The following is an 18,765-nucleotide window of genomic DNA, read 5'->3' on the forward strand; positions in this document are numbered from 1 at the left end:
CTCACACTAAAAAAAGCTCTAAAATAAAACAAAACTTAAGAAACACTCAAAAGGGCAAAATCAATCTCAAATTAGAAATTATTTGAAAATAAAAATTAAGAAAAAAATGATCTAGATTCTGTCCCGCCATGAATAATTTTCAGATTGATTTCTTTTCTCAAGACAAAATCGAAAAAAAGGGATTTATTCAGAAGGGCGAAAAAGTCGAAAAAGAAAAAGGAAAAAGGATTTATTTGAAATGGAAAATAATGAAAATAAGAAAAGTAATTGTTAATAACTTTTAAAAAATCTATGAGAAATAATAATCTGGCCCGTAATAAAATTTGCAATAATAAAAATAAAAAATTATTTTCCATGAATATATTGGAATATTTTCCGTATAACTTAATATCACCAAATAATACATTTAAAATATCAAATAATAAATAAAAATAGAAATATTTACAAAATATTTCACTAAATATGAAAGAAATGCAACAAACAGTACTGAAATGATGACTAGACTACCTGAAATTACCAACTGAATGCGAGCAACAAACTGAAATCACAAAGGTCACATTATCAAAAGGTCACATGTAAAGGTCATTCATTCAATGTCAACAATCCTCAAACCATCACTGAATTGCTTCGCCATTCATAACAAACAACTCTCCTCCTCTCACTCACCGTTAAGACCTTTAACCTCTACGTCTACCTTATTTCATCTTCCAGCACGTGGTCCGTTAAAATACGTCTAAACGGGAACTATTAATGCTTACGCAGAATGCAACGCAGAATTGTTTTCTGCTTTCTCTATTTCCTGGTCCACTACTCGTTTTCCTGTAATCTCTCACAATTCTTATCAATCTTTATCGTCTCTCCATCATTATATCACGTATTAAACAATATTGCTATCACTTTTTGAATTTATAACTACTGAAATATTTGCTATACTCTTTTATTAATTCTAAATAATTTTTATTTATATTATTTAAATTTTGCTCGATGTGTAATTCTTTTTAGCTATTGTAATGTTTATTTAATTACACTTTCTAATTTGAAACTTTTATTTTATTCATTCTATATTTTTCAAAAGTTTGATTGGTTTTCAAATTGAAAAAGGTGAGAAATATGTTTGTAATGAGTATCACATTTAAATTCAACTTTTCAATTCTATTCGATCTTTTTTTCTTTTTGTTTTTATTACAAGTTGTTATATTACAATTATGCTTTTTTCTAGATGATAAGGTAATATGCAAATAACGTCATCATTTGCGCTGACGTCAAGAAATAGCTTGCAATAGCGTCGAATTATCTTGGTTATGTTTAGAGAATATTTGTTATTTGTCATAGTAATTATGCAAAAAGTTTGTGATAAATTTAAAACTATAAGCTTATATATTACTAACTTTTATCCATGAATAAGTTTTATCCATGAAATATTTAACAATGGCATTTCAGTATTATAACAATGACATTTCAGATGGAAATAAAATTTTGTGCTTTTAAAAAGCAATGCAATGTAACGAAATGACAACTGACAACGATTCAGAAGGAATTCGTTATGTGATAATTGATGAAAATCTCGAAAATGGTGAAAGAACCGATAGCTATTCATTTACAGTATCCGGATCAACGGTATATCATCAAAATTTATTATCACTGCAACAACATCACCGTCATCTTTCTCAACAGCAACAAATGCTTAGATATGACTGTTCTCTTCAAAATGGTTGGTTGCTTGCCTCCTTTATCTTAATGTCTTGCTTACTATTCTAGGCTGATGTTTTATTTTCAATAAATTATCCATAGTGTTTGGGAGAGGTGATACTTAGTTATATCTGTGAGACTGAAATGAAGACATGATACTGTTTTGGATGTAAAATCTAAAATACCTGAGTCTTTTTTTCTAAAATTTTGTACAGGTTATACTCTGGATCAGGTTGCTCCAGCATTGAAGGAGGCACACTGAAGTGAATATTTACAGTTTTCGTACATGCACTGCCTTAAATATCATATTTAATTGCACATTCATGTTAATAGAGTCGAATTATTTTGAATAAGTCAGGCAAAATTTCATAGTTATTAAGTATCACTTTCGTATTTTATTTGTTTCCTTATTAGTTCAGCTGTTTGTTTATTTAAACGTAATTGTAAAAATATATTCTATTCAAGAATCGTCAACTTCGACATGGATGGATAATTCATACAGTATACCAGTTTCAAATAATGTAAGTTCAGAAACATGTTTAAGTTTACTTGCATCGGACAGTACGATGAATTTTTCCTTATTTTTTCTAAATATTTTCCGAAAAGGTCGAATTAATTCAGTAGCATACTGAAATTAGTTCAGTAAATACCAAAAATTTCGAAAATTTCTGTGAAATAAATGAAAATTGCTCCTAATTTGTTTGCAGAAATTCAGTAGTGAAGACATAAATAAATCTTGAACTAGAATTTAGGAAATACCCAATCTTTTAAGGCAGCACCTTATCGCTGATAACCATTTCGATTATGATATGACTAAAATATTTTTACTATAGCAGATCATTCTATTTATACATCCAGATTATCGCTCTATTGATATTTGTTTCTTCTAAATAAATTATGGCTACTTGCAGACACACTATTTGGCGCGATGTAACATTTGTGATGCTCTCTTTGATTTAGAGGAATATCTGAATCATACGAAAAATTGTAGATTAGAAAAGTCTTACAAGTATGTTTATTTATTTGCTTCTTAAAAATTTGTTTTTCGTAAGTTTTCTTCAATATTATCAAATATGATGAGAAATAATGAGACGTACTTTATTAAAATTCAATGCTTCAGTAAAATTTTAAACAGTTGGTATCAGTGTTTTTTATGTAATAAATAAATCAAACAATTTTAATTTTAATTTAATACAAATTGTTGATTAAGTAATTTTAGATGTGACATATGTGGTAATGAATATAATAAGGAACATAATTTGAAGCTACATCATCTTGGACAGCATGATAAGGCAGTGGTTGAAAATGATAAATATGTATGTTCGTTTTGCCCAAAAAAATATGCTCGATTAGCAGCTTATTATGCTCACCTTCAAATCCATGGCTTGAATGATTCCCTTATATGTACATTTTGTAAAGAAGAATTTGATTTCCAGGTATATTATCAATATAATTCATGTAGAATAATCTTTCGTTCGGAAATCTCAGTCTGATTGCCTCATTTGAATGATTTTGATCAATTAGAATCAAAAAACAAGCGTAATACATACACACATATGGAATTTTACAAACTACTACAGCTGGATGCCGATTTCAAAGGCTAGGAAATCTAAAATGCCGAAAATTTGATATTGAAGTTGAAAGTTGATTGCTACAATTAATGTAATCAATTTAATAAACTAAAAATTTAATAATCTCACTGCTTCAATATTTGGTCTGTTAGTATAAAGCGGTGAATATCTAAACTGAATGTCGAACAGTTCTAGATCTTAGTTGTATAAGCTCATGTATGAATACTAGAAACTTTTTGCTTTTGTTTTATTTTTCTCATTTTAGGTGCTTTTAAACAAACATTTACGCCTGCAGCATTGCTATCCTCGTTTGGAAGATATCGCTACTGTTGAAATATGTAAGAAATGTGGTATTGTTATTTTCAGCAAAGAAGCAATGGATGAACACATACAAATACATCGGAAAATAAAGTAATTTTCATTGGGTTTGATTGTTTTTGAAATTTTTGGATGTGCAACTTGTTTCTAAGTAAAAGCCATTTTTTCTGAATAACATCAGAAATATTCATTAATTTGACAAATTCTCAAAAAATTAGTGGTTAGTGGGAAAATAGATCTTAAAGTGAAAAAGATATCTTTGATAATTATTAAAGTTTCAGCAACGTCGAAATTTCAAGAGATGTTCAGTTTAGTTCATATGTCTTTATGTCGAGACTATTGTGTATGCTTATAATAAAGCTTATTGTGATTGATTTTATTAATAATTTTCAGCAAGACAATGAAAAGAAATAAACGAAAGCGTGAATCATATTCTGGTGATGGAGCTCATAAATGTGAAGTTTGTAGCAAAACTTTTAAAAAAAAGTTTGAATTGATAAGACATTATGTTGTCCATACAAGTAAGCTTTTTTTGATTTCATTTTAGTCTTTTAAATTTAATTTTTTTCTTTTATTAAAATTTGCTGTAAAATTCGCTCCATATATCTCTCGTATCTCGAGATAAAGCTATTAATGCTGTTGTAAAATATGGCTTGAAATTTATGAAGGATTTTCTTCTGTGATCTCAAGCATATCATGGTCGTTATTTAATTCATGATTGAACTCTGTTACTGGGTAATTTCATTGTTAGCATCGCATCACGATAGAGATGAGGAAAGCACTGTACCAAATATAAGTTGAATTTTGTTGAGAGAGAGAGAGATACATCTTAGCAATAATTTATATTCATATAATTATATGTAATTCTACGTCAGAAGAACGTCGCTTTGTGTGTGAAATTTGTGGAAAACGATTCTCTCAAAAAGCTTCTCTGGGACAACATACGCTCACTCATAATGCATCTACTGCTCAAAATCATAAATGTTCACTTTGTGATGCAACTTTCTCACAAGTAAGCTTTTTTTCAATGAACGATTTATTATATTTAAACGATGAATAATTGAATTTAGAAAATACAGCGTCTTTTTTTTTTTTCATTTATCTAATTCTATGATGCATTAGTAACACAAAATTTCTAATCTGGTTCAGTGTTATATCGCATCTTTCCAATATTTTACTATTGTTTTATGAATTGTATTTCTTAACCATTGTCCTTAATTTTAATTACCTTTTATTTTTAGCTTCACTTTCTATTCCTTTTTTGGCAAATCTTTATAAATATATACATATATTTTGCTTATATTTTGTTTTCCTGCATGAATTAGGAAAAAGAAGCTTTTCTTATAGTAGATTTTCCACGTTGTTCAATTTAATTCTTTTTTATTCTAGAAAAAATTTTAAATTGTCTGACTTTAAAATGAGAATTCGATCTTTAGGCTGGAAATTTACGTCGGCATGTGAAACTTTTGCATCCTCCAGATGCTACATCGCGTGCAGTTTTTCGATGTTTCAAATGTACTTGTGTATTCAATTCGTTGCAGCCGCTACAAGTTCATGCTCGGAAACGGCATCCAGAAGAAGGTTTGATGAATTAATTTAAATTGGTACAATTTATTAAAATATTTTGGATTCAGAAGCATTTTTTTCATCTTTTCAACTTGAAATTCTTTCTATACTTTTTAACATCTTTGCACTTTCTCAGCTTCTTGTAACTAAAATTTTCAATTAGGCTCATTTTTTCAGTAACCCTAAAAAATTCTATGATCGCTGAAGAAGGAACTACTAATTTACAGGTACTTTGTAGAATTTTCGTAAATTAGATTTTGAATAAAAAGGTTGGTGATTGAGATTTTTTTATTATTCAAACTTTTAAGCTCATGCTAATTTTTTTGCTTATCAATTTTCTTAATTTTTAAAAATATACTGTCACATATAAATTTAAATATATTACAGTTTTAAACGCTTTCATACATAAAGTTGCTTCTACTATAAATAATTCTGCAGTTGAAAGCTTTATTATTAATGCAGTGTTTTTTGCTGAACAATTTGAAATTAAAAAGGAAGTTTCAGGAATTAAAGAAAAATAAGTTGTTTTGTTGCTCTGTGTGCGGGAAAGGTTTTGGCAAAACATCCGATTTAATGCGACATTATCGAATACATAGTGGTGAACGACCATTTTCATGTAATCGATGTGGTCGAGATTTTAACTTGAAATCTTCATTAAAGTTACATATGGATAGTCATGTTCGTGCTGACCATCCCGATAATTATTACACATGTGCACGATGTCCTGTTTGCATGAAGCAGGTAAATATATATATATATATATATATTGCGTAAATATGTTTAATTTACTATTTTTTACTTTTTTTTTTTTTTTTTTTTTCTACTATGTTTAATTTATATGCGTAAATATGTTTAATTTACTAGTCTTCAAAGGCTCAAGGTTTCTGGAATTGTTTGAAATAAAAATGTTAGGAGAATTGAACTGAAATAAAAAAAGTATAATTTTCAGTTAGCATCGGCACCATCATTACGTCGTCATCTTAAAATTCATGAAAGACCATTGGAGCATTGTGGAGTGTGTTCGCAAGTAAATATATTTTCATTTGTTTTACATCACTTACCTATCTATTCTTTTCTTTATTTGCTATATTATCACTTATCACACATGCATTACTAATTTAATACATGTCTGCATTTTGCATTTTTAGATTTTTCTGAGCAAAAAAGCATTGGAGCAGCATCAAATAGCCTGTTTAACAGCAAATGCTGAAGTTGGCTCATCTGGAAGTTTGCTGGAACTTTTACCACCTACTGAAAATACTCCTGTAAATACTGAACCGGAACGAAGACCCTACAAATGCCGCACCTGTACGGCATCATTTTCAACACTTCGCTGTTTAAAAGAACATATTAATCGACACACTGGCATTAAACCACACATATGCCGATTATGTTACAAGTCATTTTATTCCTTAGGTACGTCATATTATAAAGTAATATTTCAGGGGAGAGTGTTACTTAATTAATTTAATTAATTTTTTTATAATTAATTTTTTTCGAATGCTGCAAAAATTTATCTTTCATGAGTACAAACATCACGGACATTACCTGAAATTAACTAAAACGATGTCAATATTTGTTTGTGTAAATATGAAAACTTCCTCATAAAAATTCTTAATGTCTTTAATTTGCTTATCTCTCTGTTCAAAAATTACTTCAAAATGCGAAACTAAAATTAGATGTTTTTTCTTTTTTTTTTAGCTCAGTTAAAATGTCACAGCGAGATACATACAAACAAGCGGCCATTCAGATGTTTAACCTGTGACCAAACATTTAGGCGTCATTCTCAACTAAAAGCGCATGCAAGCAAACACCCACGACCAAGCAGCTTAATGAACTTTGTAAGTTATATTATTACTTCTGATACTTGACTTAATTAAAATCTATCACTGGCATTAAAACAATTCTTCATTTATTTTGAGTTCTTTTTGATTTCGAAACTATTTGAATAACTAAATGTATCAAATATTGAAATGCGTAACTATTAAGCTAAACATCGATCTCAACTGCTAACGGAAAAATTGTTTTTAAACGAGCTGAGAACTGTTTGGGAGAGTGATATGTTTTCAAATAAAATAGATATTTCAGTAATGCATTAATTGCTGTTATTTTGCTGCTAAATGATTATTTCAGGAATCTTTTTCATGGTCACCCGATAATTTATTCAGTAAAAGTGTGCAAGATGATAATGCTCATTTTAGTGAAAATGATCTTACCAACTTTGATTTTTCATCATTGGACACTGATTCGAAACAGTTGAATATAGATGATAGTTCAGCTGAGGTAATTAACAAATAATTTCATTCATTTTGTTACTTAGCTAGCTCGTATAGTAATCTCGAGTTATATGAGGAGTTTTTAACTCAACATCTATTGATGAAATCGGAAAGTTTGAGGAATTTAAAGAAAGTTCTGTTAAGCTAATTCAGCTTAATCTTTTGGGCTTTGAAAACGTAACAATACTGGTAAATATGATAGAAAACCTAAAATTATTGGAATCTAAGGCATTTAAAATATTAAATGCAGAAATATTAAATAACCGATATAGAGAATGCATATTGTTTCAGTAACAGAAAAAAAATTAGCCTTCATCAAATTTAAATGATGAATTGATTTTTTTCAGACATCGTATTTGAATAGTTGTTTGATATCACAGGACTGCGATTTAATAAATGGCTTAGCAGTTGAAAAATCTCAAGAGACCCGTTGCCCTGTGTGCTTTTTTAGTTTCAGTTCAGGTATATTTACTAGCTTTTCTTGTCTATTGTCTTATATTTCTGTAAAAATGATGTGGAATTCGTAGTGATTTATAGATGCTACATTATCAACTCATTTGTACAATATGTCTTCTGATCCGCTACACAATCTTCCTGTCTTGGCATGTAATCATTGTTCAAAAACGTTTTCCGGATGCGTTGGCCTTGCTGATCATTTACAAGCATTTCATCGTCCTGTAAGTTGTTTAATTTTAAACATTTTTTTTAAATTGAAATTGAATTTTTTTTTTCTTTTTTTTTTTTAAATTTTTTGCAAAAGTGTGAGAGATGTCAAACAACAAAAATTTTGTCCTGCAGCCATTAGCTTGACAAAAGGGTATGTGATTAGATGACTTGTTCGTTTGCTTTTTATTCAACTTGCAATTTACGGTTTTTAGTAAGAATTATTAAAAGCATTAAATGAATGATATCAAAAATTTGTTCAAACTTGAGTTCATTTGGGAATATGAATTAATGATAGGAGGATTTTTTTTTGTCCATAAAATAAGTCTAATATTTGTACAGTTTTGAAAAGCTTTGATAAGAATTATACTTCGCTCAATTGGTTTTTTTTTTTCTATCCTAATGCAAATGAAAGAAGAAAAAAAGCAAAGGAAAGAACTGATTTTAATTAAAATAATTCTTTTTTTTTTTTTTAATGGAATTATTTGCAGAATCAGCATGAGGAACGAAGTTTCACCTATGATGCGAATTTCTTACTTAAGGAAGATCAGGTGTGTGTAGTTTTTTGACTTAAAATATGCATATTTCTGGGGTGAGGGGGGTTGAAATCAATTTGTTTTTGACTTCGTTACGCTAATACTAGTAATTAATTAGTGGTTTATCTTTGATTTTATTCCTAGAATTATTGCAAATATTATCAATGATTGTTTGGCATGCCACATATTGGATCTGATCTGTTATCTATTATGATCGATTGATCCAATGATTACAGCGATATGTACCGTTTGTTTGAGATGAAGAAAAAATTTCAGCTATGTGTCGGAGATTAAATATAATTTCCACCATATGAAGTTTAGTTGAATTCATAACAACTATAAGTTATTACATTTGTAATTTTCCTTCAGCGATCGCATGTATGTGATGTATGTGATCGACGATTCAAAAAACCATCAGATTTGGTGCGACATAAGAGAATTCATACAGGTCATTTTTATCATTTGTCTGTTAGGCTTCTTGAAATGAAATGTTTGGAAAGTTAGTTGCAGTTTTTTTTTTTTTTTTTTTTTTTTTTTTTTTTTTTTTTTTGCAAGGTTTGACAATGATTGTTGTTTTAGTTACCTGTATTTTTCAAAAACTTTTGATAACACATATGATATCATTTTTTTTTTATCTTTAAATTAATTCTATTTCAGTGGAAAGTTTTTTCTCAAATATTTGTTTTAGGTGAGAAACCCTTTTCATGTGGGATATGTGAACGATCTTTCCGAGTTAAATCAACGTTATATCAACACTTGAAAATACACGAGGATTTGGGTAATGGACGTGAAATGTGTACATTGTGTAAACGATGCTACTGTTCATTATCAGCATTACGACAGCATTTGTATTTAGCTCATGCGGAAGAGAAATCTTTCAAATGTACGAATGAAACATGCAGCGAACGATTTAAGTAAGTCCATCACGGTTTATTTGCTTTTGAAAAGCATGTAATTTTTTTTTTTTTTTTAAAAAAAAAAAAAAAAAAACTTCTACACTTTGGTTATTATAAGTGCACAAAACACCTAGATTATAGGACTGCTCGTAGCCGTGATGCACACGTCAGACAATTCCATTCGTACGTAACTGCTAACGGTATTAACCATCATCAATCATCACTTGCTGCCAGTGAGCAATTCCAGGCAACTGCCTTACAGCTAGCGCCTGATCCTAAAAATGCAGGATTTGTGCAACCTTCATTTAATTCTGCCTTTTCACGTATTGTAAACAAGGTTTGTGAAATGAAAATGCTTTTTTTTTTTCTTCTCGATTTAAAGTTGCAATCTTCAAAATAATTGGTGAAAATATCTGGCTCGACTAGTCGATTTTTGTTTTAGGACATTAATAATACGACAACGCATCTTGTATTAAGACTACAGCCGCATCTGAATCCACAGACTATTGAAGTGACAATTAATGAAATTTCGTAAGTTACCAGTTGCATGGATATTTCATACTATTTGAGCTGTTCTTCACCTACTTAAGAGTTTATCAAAATCTTGAGAAACCACTCATAAATTTGGTAAGATTCATCAAGGTAATGATCTTAAATTATTATTTTCAACTGAAGTAAAAATTTTCACTACAAACTGTTACTTTTATAAGTTTCAATTGTAGTGTTAGCAATGTAAATGAAATAAATAATTGCGGTGCAATTGTGATTCCGATGCAAATGCTGCGCTCCTTATTACCGGAAGGTGTAATGCTTCGAATTGCTGTTTCTTATCCGTTCCTAAATGCTGGTTCATTTATAATTGTCGATTCACGACGCATGTTTTCTTTTTTGTCAGAAAAAAGAGTAAGCTATTTTCCTTAAAATTCAAATTTTATAGGAAACTATCGGCATTAAATTGATATAGCACAAAGGTTTCAGTTAAGAATTGTAAATATTTTTGATTACTTATTTATGCCATTTAGTAAATGTATTGCATTTACTAATTGTTGATCACTTATTTAAATGATCAGATGCCATGGTTGAATTATTGACCAATTTTGCTGTATACTAATTAATTAATTCATTATAGACGGATACAATAATGGTACCGGTGAACACATCCATAGAACTTACCAATTTACCATTAAGTTTATATACAAGTGCTCAAGATTTCGACTCTTTGGCACAACCGCCAACATTCACTTCCAATTGTGTTATTTGTGATGAAACTTTTTCCACTCAACAAGAAAGTGATGCACATTTCAGTAGTGAAGATCATGAAACAGCACAGGTAGGTAGCTGCTAACATATTATGACATCCAGAAATAATTTCAAACCACGATAGTTTTAATTTTGCAGTTAAGTGACCTTTTTTTTTTTCTTTCAGTTTTTCTCGCTTCCGCAATTAACACGTCATTTGGATGGAGCAACAGCAACAGTAAACAACAATCATTTTCAACCATTCATGTGAATTTGTTTTGTATTCTATGAATATTAGCATTTTAATATTAATCATAAAGTTAGGTATTAATCATTTAAACATTAATCATAAAGTTAAGTTGATATTGATGAAACTTTTTTGAAAAGTTTTTTTTTTTTCAATAATTAGTTTTCCTCTAGTAGTATGTTAACTAACAACTGGCTGTTTTGATTAATCTCTAACCTGTAGGATTTTTAGAACAAGAATGGAAGTATGTAAGCTGTGCTTGGAGCAGTTTCAAGATCGCGAATGCTTATTGGCACATATCCGTCGGGAGCATGAACGAGACAGTATTGATTTGCTTGATCGAAATGATTTGTTGATTTGGCGTCGTACTTTGAATTAAATTAGTAGGAATTTTTGCTGTACATGTCTTTATATTAAACTGAAAAAAATTGCTTCAATTCTTTGTATTTTTTTACATATTTTTTTATAAATACATTTATTTCACTGAATAAATCGAATTATTTATTCATTCATTCCGGGAAAGTATTTGGAGTTTTTTTTTCTTGGTAAATAGAGTACTATTATTGCTTTGATTTTATCATTCGACTCACATACCTAATGGATTTTACACCGGTCTATGCAAAGTATACATGATTCTGAAGTGCGCAGATAATATTGCATATTTTTGGTTTTGATTTTTTTAAAAGCTATCAATAAATAATTTATTTTGAATTGTTATTTTCTGTTCATGTGCTGTTAGCATATGTATAACATATTATCATTCCATTTTATTAAAAAAATTTATTATGATTATTAAAAATTTAAATTTTTTCTTCTCTTCAAAATGTAAAAAAAAAAAAAAAAAAATGCAATGAAATAAGGGAGTGAGCGAATGTTGTAAGTAGTGTATGAATAAATATCACATGATATCATATTTTGATGATATAAGTGAGCAAGTAATGCAATGATATTCTTTTCAAGTCATCTTTGACAAAGATTATTTCACGATTATGAAGTGTAAATAATAGAGTAATCTCTTCTTGATATTTTGATTTTGAGATGTAATTATTTCCAGGATGAATTCAGATATTAAATACGCGAAAATGGACTTTATTCGGTTCAAAAATTGTATTGTATCAAATATATCGCTATGGAAATATTGCAAATTTTATTCAAATTACTGCATAAATCTTGTTTTTATGGTATCTTTTTTTTTTCAGGAAATACACTTTAAGAAATTTATCTTTAAGTTATCTGAAAAATGTACATTACATATTGATCAAATCCAACGGTACGAATCATTTAATGAATGTTAACTTGGTTGTAGGATTATATGGTAGTAACAAATATTGTAAGCTTCATATCGAAGATTAAGATGAAACTAGGGTGTATGAAATTGTGGTGTATTTCAGAAGGATTTCGATAGGTTACCACTTGTGGGTTTTTCGATTTGTTCTGGTTTTGAAATTATTAAACAGAAACTGCATCCAAATAATACGGTAGCGTACAAGAGTTGGGATTTACCAGAAATGCCGTTATGGGCGAAGAATCGTGTAGAAGCAGGTATTATGTTAAAGCTAATTTTTATCTTAAAATTTTTGTATTTTTTGTAGTTTTTCCTTTCTTTTCTTTTTTTTTTTTTTTTTTTTCTTTGATTGACTTAAAAAGATAGAAGTGGGAAAATGTAAGCTAGCAAAGATTTATTTAATCAAGCAGCGATCCTAAGTTGTTTTTTTTTCTCCTTTTTTTCTGAAAAATATCAAAATTTGGCGTAACTTATCATCTGTATAGCAATTTTTCTCATTATCTATTTGGCAAGTGTTGAGATATTGATAAGAAATAATAAGGTGTAGGCATAATAAGATAAAATTTTTGAAACTTTGCAAAGTATTATTTATCTAGTTGTTGATATTTTGAGAATTCAAATGCTGAAACTTTTTGATTATTTTTCAACCTACTTTTCAAATTTTCATTTTTTATGATATTGCATATGCTTTGTTTCAGAGGAATAATTCATAGTTCATTTCATTTTAGATCAAGATGAAAAAATTTCATATTTAAATATAACGTCATATAATTTTGTTAGGGAAAAGATTGAACTTGCAAAAAATATTTGTGATGAAGTCGTTTCTCTTAATTCACTTGCATAGCACTTTTTGATTTAATCTATTCTTTTGTTTTACTAGTTTCATTTTTTTTCTTAAAATATTATAATTATACATATTTTTCTTGCTTTATACTTTTTTTATGATAGAATTATTACTTCAGATGATTATCTACGAATATTGTTACGGTTTGAAAATAAACGCTTAGGTGTCTGTTTTCGTCTTAATTCATTCCCACCATCATGTTATGTTTATTTCGATTATCTTCCGAATCACCCAATGGAAGAGTTATATTTAGCACTGGCAAACTGTAAAATGTTCAATGAACAGGTAAAAATTAAATTGTTTTTACGAATTGAAATTCAGCGAATAGTTTATTTAAACTTATTAATGTTTAAATCAGTTAGTTTCATTTTGTATGCAATGATTTGTGCATGAAAAATTCAAAACAATTGCAATTTTTTGATTTTTTTATCTGAAAGCGAAAAACTTTTCAAATGTTTTTTCGAATTGGAGGTTATTTTCAAAAATACTGTCTGAATAATGTCATGTGTGCTTTATACTGATAATCAAATATCTTGATGATTATCTTAATATATAGCCATTTCTAACATAAAATTATTATTATTATTTGGTTTGTTTGTTTGTCTCTCCTTTTTTTTTATTATTTATTATAAATTATTTGGCAGGGCATACCTCTTATTGCAATTTTAAATCCTCTCGAAATGTTTACATGGACAGTGCAAAAGAAATATAAGGCTGTCAATAAAGATGATCGAAAAGCTATTAAACCATCGATGGAAATCGTGACATCTACTGAGTCCAAGAAGGTGTTTCATCCTTTAATATTTTATAGTTTTTCTTTTTCTTAATATTTCTTTTTTTTTTTTTTTTTTTTTTTTTGATTTAAAACATTATTTACTTTAGCAGGGTTTTTTCCCAAAAAAATGTGATCAATTTTAATTCTTTAATATTCTAGCCTCAATTTCTTTTATATTTTGTGCGGTTTTTCAATTTCTAATATAGTTTCTTCATTATGATGTAAAATCCGAAATAGTTAAACAAGGTCAGGAAAATTTTGTTACATTAAAAGTAAAGTTAATTAGATTGATGTGCTATGATTAGTAAATGAATCAGATGGAATATTCTGATTGATTTTTCTTTTCCATTTTGTTTCACATTTCTCATTATCGAAAAAAAAAAGGAAATATTTTCTGATAATAATACAACAGTCAGTTCGATCTCATTTCTTTATAGACCATAACACCATTATGTACATTTTGTTGGGAACGACCAATCGATGTGCTTTTTATGCCATGCAATCATGCAGTATGTTGTAAATTTTGTAAGGATAATTATATCAAACATGAACGACAACAAAATAAAGCAAAAAAGTTATCAATGGATATTGTGTGCCCAGTTTGTCGGAAAAAAAGTAACTTTTTTTCTTCTTTTTCTTTTGTTTGAAAACATAAATGATAGAAAATGCTTTGTTTTTAGATTTGGAAATGCTTAGTTATATACATTATGTTCATGTTAATTGAATGATTAAAATTAAAATTTTTTTCCATTATGAGAAATGTTAACAATAAAAGAATCAATAGAAATGGAAGGAATTAATAGTTGAATGAAAATTACAAGAATGTAAACAATATACATAGGAAAAATGATGAAACTTTTTAATTTCTCCTTATCATCTTTCTGTCTAGTGAAAAATTAAATTTTTCTTGCTTTATTTATAATTAAGGGAATGAAATTTTCATTCCATAATTACATTTAATTTTTTTGGTTTTTTGTTTAATCATTATTGGCATTTGAATTAGTTTAGTTATAATCTGAACTGATTACATTTAAACGGTGAATGCAAACTTATCCAGATTTGGAAATTGGGAAAATTTAGTGATAAATTACTTCTTTTTTTCAGTTGAAAGTGTTGCACAAATATGGTTTCCCAAAATTTGTCGTTGTTTACTGTGTACATATGATTGTAATATGATGTCAGCAGTTGCTGGTGGTGAAAATGGTTGCGGATGTGTTATTGGATGTTATGAGAAAGCGCGAAAATTATGTGATGAGGGTGGTTCATGTCCACATTGTCACAAAAAGCTTATTGATGTGTTGCAAATTTTCATTCAAGGTGAGTGGGAACAATGATGAAGCATGAATTCGGTGATTTTACAATTCAAAATTATGATAATTTTAGAATTATTAAATTTGTCAAAGAAAGTTTGTTGTTAAAATAATTTAGAAGGCTTTACTTGTTAATTTGAAAAGGAAGGAAGGAAGTATTTCAAAAGACCGTTTATATAATTAAAAATTGAAATTGAAATTTTGTTGAAGTGATAATAATAATATATCATTTGCCATTTTCTTTCAAAAATTGTTTTAATTTTGTAACGAAAACATAGTGAAAGTTTCTTTTATTCTATTGTACTTTTTATTTTTTTTAACTCTTCTTTAAAGTTTTGATAATTCGAGGAGAATACTGAGGATATGGTTTACCAGTTTCTCTGTGATACTGTAACTTATCGTCTTTTTTTCATGTTATTTTACGGGTATCGTCACAAAAAGATGAAAAAAAAAAAGAAAAAAAAAAACGGAAGAGTTTTCCGATAATTTTTTATTGATTGTTTCTTTTTTTTTTGTTGAATAAGTAGTGATTGATCATTGTGATTATCATATTGAATCGATATCTCTCTGTGTATTTTGTACAGACAAAATGTGATTCTTTTTGTGATCATTTTATGAAATTTGAGATATTTTAAAAAAGAAAAAAAAAAAACTTGGTCCAAAGTATGATATCCATATCCATTCATCTACTAATCTACATGTAATCTTTGCGACTTTTAAAATAAATCTAGTTAAAATCGATTTGAATAATTTTTTCAATCCAAATCATGAGTTTAAATTTTGAAGGAAAAATTGAAGCAGAACTAAAGAAGCGTAAAGAAGTCTTTGTGTTTCCTTAATTTTATTCCCTTAATCATGGATATAAGTAAGCTGAAAATCTTTTAAATTACTGATTGTGAATGATAGATGTTCATTTAAGTTTATGATATGATGTAAAACTTATCATCTCTACGAATATCCAAATCATTAGTTGTATGATAATGAGGAAGAACTTTAAAAAAAAAAAATTAAAAAATAAAAAAGAACGTTGGAAAAAGTAATCATCTATCGTCCTTTCTACTAATTTTAATTTTAATAAGAATATTTTAATTTTATAAAGAAAAAAGAAATTTTTAATTTAATTTTTGTGAAATTTTAACGTATGATACGCCATAGAGTGCCATTGAAATTACTCTTTGTGTATCAATTTTAAATAACTTTAAATGTTTTCTCTTGAATATCAGTATATTATATATAATATAATAAAGTTTTTGACATAATTAGTAACAATAATTAGTAATAAATAATAATAACTGAACATAAACTTTTGACTTTACAGTTATAATAAATTTATAGCGAAAAAAACATTTTCAGCTTTTCTCAAATCCCAACTGTAAAACATTTATTTGGTGGATTATAAAAGTGAAAGCTTATCTGTGATACTACTGAATATGAAATTCAATAAACAAGAAAAAGTTAGCACCTTAGATCATTCCATTTTCCATAATTATAAATGGTCTTAAGAATAGGTCTGAGAGTAATATGGTACATGGGTAACTTTGTATGGATTAATATGGTACATGGGTAACTTTGTATGGATTAATATGGTACATGGGTAACTTTGTATGGATTAATATGGTACATGGGTAACTTTGTATGGATTAATATGGTACATGGGTAACTTTGTATGGATTAATATGGTACATGGGTAACTTTGTATGGATTAATATGGTACATGGGTAACTTTGTATGGATTAATCATAATCTTATGATAAGATGATCCACGGGGTACTTTACCTATGATTAGTGATAAAAAAAAAAACTTTTTAAAAGTAATATAAAACATTAGCTATATTAATTCGTATGGATTAGGATCGGAATGATAATTTGATTGGTAAATTTCAAATTTTTGCAATACTAATGTATATATATATATATATGCAAAATCAAAAATTCTATTAATTATTATTGTTATTATTATTATTATTTATTGTCACAATTAATATTATTAATTATTGCTAACACCATTGCTTATGTATTGTATTAATTATTTACAAATACTTGTTTATTGCAATTGTATTGTAAGGAGCTATTATCGTTGTTATAATTACGACATTAAGTTCTTTCCGGATTATATTTCAGGTTGCTGTTTTTTGGAATCTATCAACATGAATTGTTTTGTTGCACTATACATTGTGTTCAAAGCTAGCTTCAACTTTATAGCTATAAAGTTTCAACTTCTATAAAGATTTATTAATTAATCAAATTTTTATTCAAACAATCAAGTAGAGAGAGAGAAAAAGAAGAGATAGAAAATAATAATAAAGTGGAAGAAAAAAAAAATATATAAATGCAAGGACTGAAAGAATTGTTCAAAGCATTATCTTATATGTCCTCTTACAATAGTAATAATAATAATTGCAGAGAAAATTATGTATATCATCCAAAATACATCCAAAATAATATTTTCATTATAAAATTTAAAATGAAATAACCACAACATTCAATGATATGTTTCAAAAAAAAAAAGAAAAGAAAAAAAAAAGAAGGAAAAATATATAATATATATAAAACAAAGTAATAAAACTAAAAAAGAAAAAAAAAAGGAAAGAAATATAATGGAATAATGAAATGTAACAAAAAAAAAAATATTTTTTAAAAAAAGCATAAAAAGAATTAAGTTTAGAATACAAAAAAAATAATAATAATAATAATAATAATAATAATAATAATAATAATAATAATAATAATAACGGTGATAATAATGATAATATTGATAATAATATTGGTGGTAATAATTATAATAATATTTAGAACTCACTATTGGCAAATATTTAATTATTCAAATAAATACAAAAGCAAATCGAAGAAAATAAAATTAAACAAAAAGAAAAGGAGGAAAAAAAAAGTTTTAGAATTGGAATAAAAAGATTTACTTTTTTTTAAGCTTTTTAAAAAATTTAATCAATTGCACACTTTTTTTATCACTTTCTGTTTACTATTTTATAATTTTAATATTTATAATAATTCAAAGTATAATAGTTCATAACCACTTTTTTTATTGTTATCATCTCATTATCACTTACTATTAACATGCAACTCTTTCTTTCTTACAGTAAGTACAATAATATTTGAAAATAATTTTTAATGAAGAAAATTTCAATCAAGCACACTCTTACTTCGCTTGAATTGATAAATCATTTTGATAAAAAAAAATAATGCTATCACTTAATTTTGCAATGATAACGAAGAAAAAAAAAACTGTTCGTTTATTCCTAGTGGAATTTAATTTAATTCTACGTTCGTTCTTGTCGTTCTTAACAAACAAAATTATTTGGAAAGGTCAATTTGCTTGACCCTTTCCAATGTATTGAAAAGGTCAAATTTGCTTTTTTTTTCTTTTTTCTTTTAAATTAACTTTCTGAATAAAATGCAATAATTCATGCAATAATATTATGAGCACAATTAATACTTGATTTTATTGCTTAATAAATTTTCGTAAATTATTTTTATAAAATTCTTCAATAAATCAATTTAAATTAATGGCATTTTTTCTAATTTTATATTTTAT

At 27.4% G+C, this 18,765-nt stretch overlaps 2 protein-coding genes across 2 annotated transcripts; both read left to right on the forward strand.

Moving 5' to 3' along the window:
* Positions 1-1,494: 1,494 nt before the first annotated feature.
* On the forward strand, positions 1,495-11,380 carry Bm14237 (Zinc finger, C2H2 type family protein; the record flags this gene model as incomplete). The annotated part of the gene is made up of 25 exons (XM_043079951.1): positions 1,495-1,711; positions 2,155-2,210; positions 2,601-2,698; positions 2,909-3,125; positions 3,526-3,671; positions 3,972-4,099; positions 4,454-4,590; positions 5,015-5,159; positions 5,322-5,371; positions 5,649-5,885; positions 6,094-6,171; positions 6,293-6,560; positions 6,846-6,985; positions 7,278-7,427; positions 7,768-7,882; positions 7,958-8,097; positions 8,575-8,634; positions 8,989-9,067; positions 9,308-9,533; positions 9,657-9,852; positions 9,958-10,046; positions 10,238-10,418; positions 10,645-10,845; positions 10,942-11,021; positions 11,233-11,380. The coding sequence occupies 25 exons, from the start codon at positions 1,495-1,497 to the stop codon at positions 11,378-11,380; spliced, it is 3,582 nt and encodes a 1,193-aa protein (XP_042935885.1).
* Positions 11,381-12,083: 703 nt separating this feature from the next.
* Bm6675 (Zinc finger, C2H2 type family protein) lies at positions 12,084-15,239 on the forward strand (the record flags this gene model as incomplete). Its single annotated transcript, XM_043079952.1, has 6 exons — positions 12,084-12,182; positions 12,393-12,543; positions 13,249-13,415; positions 13,775-13,915; positions 14,343-14,520; positions 15,010-15,239. The coding sequence occupies 6 exons, from the start codon at positions 12,084-12,086 to the stop codon at positions 15,237-15,239; spliced, it is 966 nt and encodes a 321-aa protein (XP_042935886.1).
* Between the last annotated feature and the right edge of the window lie 3,526 nt (positions 15,240-18,765).

The sequence above is a fragment of the Brugia malayi genome, assembly GCF_000002995.4.
Source record: "Brugia malayi strain FR3 genome assembly, contig: Bm_v4_Chr3_scaffold_001, whole genome shotgun sequence".
NCBI classification, from domain to species: domain Eukaryota; kingdom Metazoa; phylum Nematoda; class Chromadorea; order Rhabditida; family Onchocercidae; genus Brugia; species Brugia malayi.